Source organism: Carcharodon carcharias, chromosome 3 (genome assembly GCF_017639515.1).
Source record: "Carcharodon carcharias isolate sCarCar2 chromosome 3, sCarCar2.pri, whole genome shotgun sequence".
NCBI classification, from domain to species: domain Eukaryota; kingdom Metazoa; phylum Chordata; class Chondrichthyes; order Lamniformes; family Lamnidae; genus Carcharodon; species Carcharodon carcharias.
In genome coordinates this window covers 150,560,543-150,570,370 of record NC_054469.1, presented here as the reverse complement: position 1 = coordinate 150,570,370, position 9,828 = coordinate 150,560,543, and the positions used below count along the sequence as shown (strand labels likewise).

At 39.8% G+C, this 9,828-nt stretch overlaps 1 protein-coding gene across 3 annotated transcripts; it reads right to left on the bottom strand.

The window, feature by feature from the left end:
* Positions 1-5,164: 5,164 nt before the first annotated feature.
* On the bottom strand, positions 5,165-6,438 carry LOC121276524 (proline-rich protein 15-like). 3 transcript variants are annotated; one of them, XM_041185033.1, is made up of 2 exons: positions 6,180-6,438; positions 5,165-5,995 (listed from the first exon to the last, which is right to left on the bottom strand). In XM_041185033.1, exon 2 carries the CDS (start codon positions 5,962-5,964, stop codon positions 5,632-5,634), a length of 333 nt encoding a protein of 110 aa, XP_041040967.1. In that variant the 5' UTR covers positions 5,965-5,995; positions 6,180-6,438; the 3' UTR covers positions 5,165-5,631. The 3 variants fall into 3 exon arrangements, with proteins under 3 accessions (XP_041040967.1, XP_041040966.1, XP_041040968.1); XM_041185032.1 differs by having other exon boundaries at positions 5,165-5,992; XM_041185034.1 differs by having other exon boundaries at positions 5,165-5,992; positions 6,261-6,438.
* Positions 6,439-9,828: the final 3,390 nt, after the last annotated feature.

Below are 9,828 nucleotides of genomic sequence, written 5' to 3'. Positions count from 1 at the left end.
GTTTAATAAAGTTTTAGTGTAAATTATGAACATGTCCCATCTCATGTGACATTGTCCCATGAGGAGGACATGTTAAGGATTTTCTTTTCTATTTTTAATGCTTTCAGAACTGTCAGCGATCTCCCTGAGGCAGCACTTAGCCTCAGGGAGATGTACGCTCTTTCATGTGCATGCATGAAAGAGCACACTCTCGCTTTTGGGGAATCCCCCCGCCCGCAAAGGAAGCACACAGCTCTTCCCGGTGGACGTCACGCTGGGCGGGCCTTAATTGGCCCACCCACGTAAAATGGCGACGGGGCATGCTTCTCCGGCAGGGATCGGCTCCCCCACCCGCCAGAGATTGGGTCGGGCCCAGCCGCCCACCCAGAAGGCAGAAAATTCTGCCCTTAGACTTACTGTTGAAATTTATCTCCTGAGATAATCATTTCAATGTCAGTTCAAGTATGCGAATATCATTAACCATTCAATAATAACAACAAACCTGTGACATTTACACCAGTAGATCTGAAGTTACTAAATAATTGTGACATGATTCCGAGACATTTGCATTTAGTGTAATTAACAAATGATTAACTATGGAGCTCTCAGAGAAGCAGCATTATGTTAAGCTGGAAAAACCTGTGGAAAGGTTTTCCTGTTCCTGGTATATTGCATAAAGCAAAATCAAACAAGGATCACACGCCTGTTAGAGAGCCCACCTAAATCCCCATGCATTAATTTAAATGGATGGAAAATCAAGTGTGCTTGTGCAATTCCTCCTGGCCATTTTTCTCTCTGAGCTGCACCCAAATAATCCAATAAACCCGGGCTGTTACAGATAGGGGAGAGATGATAGGATAGGTCCCCTGTCTCCACCTCTTGACTGACTGAAGGTAGATGTGTTTTACAGGAGTGTTTTATTCCCCTGGAGTGCTATAATTCTCAAGAACAGACAAATGACAGGTTTTCTCATAAGGTTTTGAAAAGGTAAATTTTTATTACTGTCCATCGGAAATTGTATTTGCAACATCACCCACACACACACACAAGAAAAGATAATTACAAAGGAGGTACCACGCACTTATGTTTTTAAAAGTCCAGAAATTCACTGTCACACTTGCTTAGTTTGAAATGAGGTCTTGAAACATCGCAGGCCGGGATTTGCTATTTCGGTCTACTGAAGAAATAGAGGCTGAAGGTTTACGAGGATGGGTTTGCAGTGGCTTACTGCATGCAGTAGCAGATTTCCTGGCTTCACTCCAGTTGAAGGGCAATCAAATCCCTGCAGCAGAAAACTTGGTTTGGCTCCTCAAGTAGTTAGGTAAAGGCCAGCCTGAATTTTCTGTGCCCTGGTGGATCTTAGGCAGGGTCCTGTTCCTTTGTTGGTTTGGAACTCTTCTTCTTTCTTTCTTTCTCCCTGCTGCTCCAAAGATGTGTCTTACTAAATGTCATTTATTAAACCTGGTTTCTGAAATGTGACCATAGTATCTGTTTTCTATCATCCTCACAAATGGTCTCTGACAGCTTGGTCACTTGACACACAATGGTGTTCACGCTTCATCCATATACATCGACTTGTGATAGAAAGGGATTCTTCTCACCCCCATTCTTTGGAATTCCACTCTGAAGACAAGAGTGCAAGTCCATCTATAATGATTTGGATAATGGCAGTCATCAGTCCACAGGAAAGGTTTGTTGCATTTTCATGTCTTCTCAGTGAAATGTCCCGATAAGTCATTTGCATTTTAATGCTGTGTCCAGGCAAGCAGGCTAGCTTCTAGGGCCTTGTGTAGTTCCACGTATATTAACAGAAAAAAGGTCACCTGACCTCTCAATCCATTTTTTATTGCAAAATCAGTGTCCATTCACCATTTTGTTTTAAGGTAGAATGTTCATTTCAAATAAATCCGTGAGTCCATATTGCGCAAGCGTGACAAGGCACAAGCTGAGGTCGGCCTGCCCATGATCTCTCAGGCCATTTCAGAAAGTCATTAGACACATATTTTTATTATTTCTCAGTTGGATTGCATAGATTTTCATCAGTTATAATTGTTAAGTGACTAGCACTAACAACTTCATTACAGATGCATTATGGTGGCAGATTTATTTTCTTCCTAACAGACTTATTTGCAGCAAAATCAGGACATGTGTCATTTTCAGCTGAGTCCATTCAAACTTAAGATGTCATATCTATGGCTTTATTTGCAGTAAGAAAGTATAGCCCACTGTGCATGAATTAAAGGCAATATTTTTGCATTATCATCATGAAAATCTACCTTATTAATATATAAGCAATTGTTATTAGTATATATCATTGACTGTTCTACACAAATATGTTATTTCCCACCTGAATATGCTTGACTGATACCAGATGTACTGGAAACAGTTTTTTGATTGAAAGGAATTATGTTTATTGCAAGATATAGGGGTATCACTTTTTCAACTGGTACATTTGAACATGCCTAACACTTTTATTTAGCTTTCTTTTGTTTAGTGAAATAAACAATGATATAATTTCAAAATAGATATGATGAAATGGAATTAAAATTAACTAAGATATCTGTATAAGTATCTCCATTTTCTAGTAATATCTTCTCTATTCCCTCTTTATGTAAAAGAATTCCTCCAGTAAGGAGAATATTTGGCTTGGACAGTATTTTGATTGAAAGATTTTCAAATCCATCCTTCTAAATTGGAAGATTCAAAAATCAAATCAATATCTAGTCTGTGTTTCTTTGCTATTTTTGTATTCTTCTAAACATCTGTGGTGTTTGGTAGGAATATTTTAATTTAGTCAGGTGATTATGTATATATAAGTCAAATTTCTAATCAGTGAAACTGTTCTCTTTCAGTTAATTATAAAGGGATGTTCTATGTTATACAAAGAATTTTAGAATATTTGTTCATGTTAACCAATGGCTGTCATAGAATTTGAAACCAAAATAAAAATATAATTATGGAAATAAAACTTGCTATTCATGGCATTCTGGGAATATTCTAAGTTGTTATTTAGTGTTTAGTATTTCTTTAATTCAATGAACATAAAATAGGCACAAATATACATATATAAAAAGGACTTCTAATACATAAAAATACTTATGTTAGTTGCTCATGTGAGGCTTAATTTCTACGTCTGGATTTTTTTTGGATCATTGCATGAGAAGTGCCCCAGTTTTCACCTTTCCCTTGAGATATTCAATAGTATCATTGTGTCATTATGGCACAGGAGCCCATTCAACACATCTAGTCCATGCCAGCTCTCTGTAGAGGAATCCAGTCAGTCCCATTTCCTTGCTCTACCCCCAAAGCCCTGTTAGTTTATTTCCTATAAGTGCACATCCAATTTCTGGAAAACATTGATCATTTCTACTTTCACCATCCTTGTAGGCAGTGATTGCCAGGTCATTACCACTCGCTGCATAAAAAGTTCTTCCTTACAATACTCCTGCATCTCTTGCCCAAAGCCTTGAGCCAATGTCCAATAGTCCTGTTGCCATCAGCTAATAGGAGCAGCCTTTCTTTGTTTGCCTTATCTAAACCTGTCCTAATTTTGTACACCTCTATCATAGCCCTTCTCAATCTCCTTTGCTTCAAGGAGAACAACCCCCATCTCTCCAACCTAACCTTGTAGTTAAAATCCCAAACCCTGGGATCATTCTGATAAATCTCCTCTGCATTCTCTGAAGGACGCTCACATCTTTCCTAAATTGTGGTGACCAGAACTGGGTGCAATACTTCAGTTGTGGCCTAACCAGAGCTTGATGAAGGATCAGCATAGCTTTTGCATTCAATGCCTCAATTTATAAAGCCCAAACTCCCATATGCTTTGCTGATTACTCTCTCAATATCATAATGAATAATATATATACATGTTAATATTGGTGCCAGAACCACAATATCAGAGCAAATGATATACACATTGTATAAATGATGTGATTGAGCCACGTTATTATATCAATTGCTATATTACATATTCTTATGTAATTCATTTTTCATAATCTATTCAGATAAAATTTAGTTTTGATTCATTTGGGAATTATTAAAAAGAAAACCTTAAAACATCAATTTTGTACCTTAATGCAAACTTGGAACAGTGCGCTTTCTGCATGGTGTTCCACTCAATCGACAATGTCAATTTGGGTACAATTTTAAAAAAGACTTTTTCAGACTTTCCAAACACTGCTAAATGCTGTGGAATAGCTCATCTTATCGATAGAGGCAACACACCATGAAATCTTGTTTTCTGTAAAAGATTAAAAAAAAACACCTCATAACCAGATTCATGTAAACACTAATGTCTATATTTGAAACAAATTGATCGAATGTAATTTTACTTACCCAGAAATGTGAATGAACGAGATTACAAATAGGCAGTGAATTATTTCACTCATATTTCACATGGCTGGGTGAGTTCGCAGGAGTTAACGGGAAAGCATCTTAACTTTTCAAACCGATTACGCCAGGAGAGGACAAAAAACAAAGGTCACATTCCAGCTTTTGAAGTATCCTTCCTGCTTTTTGTTTATACTGATTAATCTTTTGGCTTGTTCAGAACAAAGGAATTTACAAAACAAAAAGTATATTGTTATATTGTACCAATGTGGATGAACGTCGAAAAGGTTCTCGGTAAAAAGGTGTACAATCGCAGTCGTTGGTACATTTGCTAAACTTCCCTAGCGCACACCACCTGAACTGTGAACCTGGGTCAGGTACACGTGTGATAAATGCAGACTTTTCATCAGACAGCTTTCATCAGATCTTCACACTAGCCGCCAAGATAGGTGAAAAATACATTTTACAGACAAGAACTACAGCGCCTTATGGTCTCATTCAAACTTACCTGCGCCTTCCCTGACCTTACGGTCGCCTGAAGAATGACCCCCGATTGCTGGCTTTACTCATTGAGGAGAACAATTTCCCCAAGAAAGTTGTGATCTTGACTGATCCAAAAACAATTTACAAATTTCGTGGCAAAATTCCAGAAGCACTATCCTCTAAAGAAAATGTTCTACGTGTTGGATTACTGGGTGTGTTGCATTTCAGTCTTAGGCTATATTTTAGCAAATGATTAACTTTTATAATAGGCCAAAAGGGGAGAAAGCACTTTTCTGTGAACCTTACAGGAGGGGAAAAAAACAGTATTCAGCAAATATGAAACAATACAGATATGAATTGTCTTGAAAATATTATTTTATTACAAAATTAACCCCTTTCTCAAATATAAACAATTGGTTTGGTCGGGAGTTGACGCTGTTTTAGACCTCAAGCTTCATAACAGCCACAGACAAAAATGTTTGCTAAAGGTAGCGTTCTCAATATAAACTAATACCTTGAATCATTTTCCCCCAAAAAGTTCTGAATCAGAACAAGCGTTTCTTAATAATTCTCACCCGCAGAGAATTTCACTGCCTGTCTCTGCACCTGAAAGGGAAAGAATTCAGGAGCCGTAAAAATCAATCTACACCAGTAGGTATCTGCATTACAACAAATAAATATTTAACACATAATTCATAAAATATTCAAGGTAATATAAATTGACACTTTAATTTCAGCTTTTATCACTATTAAATTAACGGCTGTAAAATCTCCCATTAGAGTTCGTTGAGCGGTCTTTAATACACCGGACAGCGCCTTTAGAAATTGTATTTTGCACTAGTTTTCATCATTTGTATTTCCATTCGCGTTGCCTTCAAAAAACTTGGGGCTGTCCGGTAAAGTAGCCCTGACTCTGCGCTTTTCCTTGAAACGTCCGGAGCGAGAGATTTTCAGGTTCCTGCGTGTGCTTTTCTCGTTAAAGCCTTTTTCTGATTTGGGGTCTACGTATTCTTTTTCCTCGATATAATTGGGATGTTTGTTCTCCTGAGTCGCCGTTTTATCCGTGGACGACTGCACATTCTCCAGTCCTGCTCCCTTGTCTGCCAGTTCCTTCGGCTTCTTCTTCGTGGTCATCGATTTCCACCAACTGGTCTTCCCACCGTCAGCCATTTCCCGGCCACTTCTTCGCACTCTTGACCTGCTTTAAAACACGGACAGTGTCATTGGAGGACTAGAGATTACTGCTTGCATTGGCAGACCAATAATTTCCCTTGTTTATAAAACCTCATTGCGGAAAACATAAAACAGCACAAAACATTAAAAAAACAATGCCACCTCCAACTTTCTGCTGAGTTCCACATCATCACTTCTGTTTACCGGCTCACCTGTTCGCCTCTCACAAGCTTTGACTTGATCTGCAGTAGAACAATTTTTACTACTTCAAATGATCGAATCGCCTTCCTTACTCCGCTTAGTTGTTAGTCCATGTTTGCCATAAGTCCACGCACTTTGTCCCAGTGGTTTATGATCCCAGTGCCGGCTGAAGATAAGGTAAACCTTGTTTTGCCCTACGATGTGAGTGCGCCTGCCCCTCAGCAATCTGACCTGTTGCCTCCTCCGGCGCTGCTTCCTTTCCTCAGCTTGCAATCCTGCCACAGGTAAAGTGCGCAGCGGGCGCCTTGTGCCGCCTCCTCATTGGTGCTTTACCGCGAATGGGCAACACTGTTCCTGTCAATCAAACGGGCCACGTGCCCCTCAGCCCAAGTCCCGGCTCGAGCTCGGCACAGGTGCTGTACCTGGATCGCGCGCCGCGGTGAGGCGTCCGAACTCCACACAAGCTTTTGCCGTTACAAATCGTAGCGTTTCGACGTCGTGTGCTCCCAGGAGTAAATTACTTCCAATGCATTTACTGATGTTCGAACGAGGAAAGTCAATCCTGAATACCTGGAAGGTGGGTTTTCACTTAGGACAGAAATATTACAGTTATACTACAGCGAATGGGTTCCTATCCGTTTCGAAACGATCTCCCTGGGTTAAGAAAGGTGACATTCAAAACTTTAAAACATTAAATATGCGCAGTGCATTCTATGCATATCAAATTTACCTTCATGCTTTGTATTTTTCCAGAATGTATCCTTAATGCTATAAGTTAGGTTTTACACAGAGTCAACTAAATAAATTGTTCAAAACTTTGGACATTAAGTGCTCTGGATTTTAGAGCAATAAAACTGATTGTAAACTGTGGAAAAATACAAAGAAGTGAGGAATTGTTGTAGGGAAGGGGAGGAAAATTTAAGTATGTACAATATATATTATACGGAAACAACCCAATTTAAGACAGGAAGGCAGGATTACAGAGCAATTAAGGGAAGTTATTAAAAGTAAATTCAAGACACTTATGACAGAAGTTATGTTAAATGTCACAGTGGTTTTGCCAGCACATGGTAGAGGCAGAAGATTGTTCAAATGTGGTTGGATATGGTAATAGCAAAATTAGGGTATGAGATGGGATGGATGAAATTCAAAGGGCTGAGTGACATTTAATGTCTTGTGTTTTTCTTATAAATGTAATTTTTAAACAGAAAACTGCTGGGCTAATATAGAAATATACACAGTTATGCAGCACCTTATTCTGTCTCTCAAACCATCTCAACTGCATATATAATAAATTATTTTTGTAAAGTAGCGGTACAAAGAAAGCTTGTATGGAGGGTAACAAGATAAGAAAGGCCTTGAGTTTGTTTCTGTCTGGACAAGGGGGCATGGGTTGTATACAAGTAAGCCTCAGGCTGAAGATGGAGACAAGTGAGAACCGACCTCCATGAGCAAGCAGAGGACCCCGAAAAGGTTAGGCTGCACACCCAATTACACCTCTATCACTTAGGTTTTAATCAGTGGTGAGCCAAGATATTGCTGAGATATTAGGGAAAGAATCCAAAGACAGGCTCCCTGGGAAAATTTATTCTTATTTGTCCATGGAATATGGGAGTTGTTGGCAAGGATTGCCCATCCCTAATTTTCCTTAAGGGGGTGGCAGTGAGCCATTTTCTTAGACTTCTGCAATCTCCCTGATATTGGTACATCTACAGTGCTGTTAGGGAGGGAGTTCCAGGATTTTGACCAAGCTAATGAAGGAATGGCAAAACATTCCCAAGTAAGGATGGTGCAGGACTTGGAGGGGAACTTGCCAGTTGCAGTGTTCCCATGCGCCCACTGCCCCTGTTGTTCTAGGCAGTAGAGTTTGGGGTTTGGAAGGTGCTATCAAAAGAGCCTTGGTGAGTTGATCCGTACATCTTGTCGTCAGTTCACAATGCTGCCACCATGTGCCAGTGTTGGAGGGAGTGTCAATCCAGTGAGCTGCTTTGACCTGGATGGTGTCAAGTTTCTTGAGCATTGGAGCTGCATTTATCTAGGCAACTGTGGAGTATTTTTGCACACTCCTGACTTGTATCTTATAGATTTTGGACAAATTTTGGGGAGATAGGTGAGTTACTCATTGCAGAATTCCCAACCTCTGACCATCTCTGTATTTATATGTCTGGTCCAATTAAGTTTCTGGTCAATGGTAGCCTCCAGGATGTTGATGGTATGGCATCCAGTAATGGTATTTCCATTGAATATTAAGAAGTAATGTTCAGAGCTCTATTGTTGGAGATGGTCACATCCTAGCAAATGTTATTTGCCATTTATCATCCCAAGCTTGAACAATGCCCAGGTTTTACTGCATGGAGGTGCGGTGTGTTTCATCATTTGAGGAGCTATAAACGGTACTGAACAGTGTGCAATCATCAGCAAATATCACCACTTCTGACTTTATGATCGATGGAAGGTCATTGATGAAGCAGAAGAAAATGATTAGACCTAGGATACTGCCCTGGGTAATTCCTGCAGTAATGTCCTGGAGCTTAGATGCTTGGTCTCCAACAATCACAATCATCTTTGTTTCTGCTGGGTAAGTCTCTAGCCAGTGGAAAGTTTTCCACCTAATTCCTATTGACTTCAATTTTGCTAAGGTTCCTTGATGCCACACTCGGTCAAATGCTGCCCTGATATCGAGAGCATCACTCTCACCTTACCTCTGGGAGTCAACTTTTTTGTCCATTTTTGGACCAAGGCTGAAATGAGGTCTGGAGCTGTGTGGTTCTTGCAGAATCCAAACTGGATACCTGTGAACATGTTATTGGTGAGAAAGTGCCACTTAATAGAACTGTTGATGACACCTTCAATCACTTTGCTGATGATTGAGGCTAGGCTGATGGGGTGATAATTGGCTGGATTGGATTTGCATGCTTTCTGTGGAGAGATATACTTGGGCAATTTTCCAATTGTTGGGCAGATTCCAATGTTGTAGCTATTGCATCAATGACTCGGCATATCTTGCTGAAGATGGTTGCAAACACTTCAACCTTTTGCACTGAGGTAGTGGGCTGCACCATTATTGAGGATGGGAATGTACATGGACACTCTTCCTTCCGTTCGTAGTTTAAATGTTCACCATCATTCACGGCTGCATGTGGCAGGACTGTACTTTGTCACTGAGGTTACCATACATGGGAGACCAGGCAGACTCCCCTGAATCAAGAGGGATAGGACACACCTGACCCAAATACTACTTGATCACAGATATGGCAGCGACATGTAGAAAGGAGAAGGGAAGGCATGCGCTGTGATGATGGAGGCGTGATCTTACCTGCAAAAATAAAACAGTGAAACCAAGAAATGAAAAACCATTTAAAGGAAAGAATTATCTGATCCAGTGAAAATTTCCAAATGTCAATAGACTAGAAGCAATCAAATCAAGAAATGTATTATAATGTATAACAATGTATGTTTTGAAATTGTACCAGTTGTATTAAAGATGAGCTTGAATTTGTCAGCTGGATTATGTGCAGGGATTTATTTATAATCAGTAGGCAAGATGATAGGAGAATTAGTAAAGGAGTTATTAGGAAAGAGTAGAAAACAGGAACAAAAGCCTGAGAAAGATGGGGACCATAAGAAAGTTTAAATTGTGGAGGAAGTAAGAATTGACAG

What these genes read in the sequence shown, in the direction of transcription:
- LOC121276524 (XM_041185033.1), bottom strand. Translation starts at nt 5,964, where the DNA reads ATGGCTGACGGTGGGAAGACCAGTTGGTGGAAATCGATGACCACGAAG.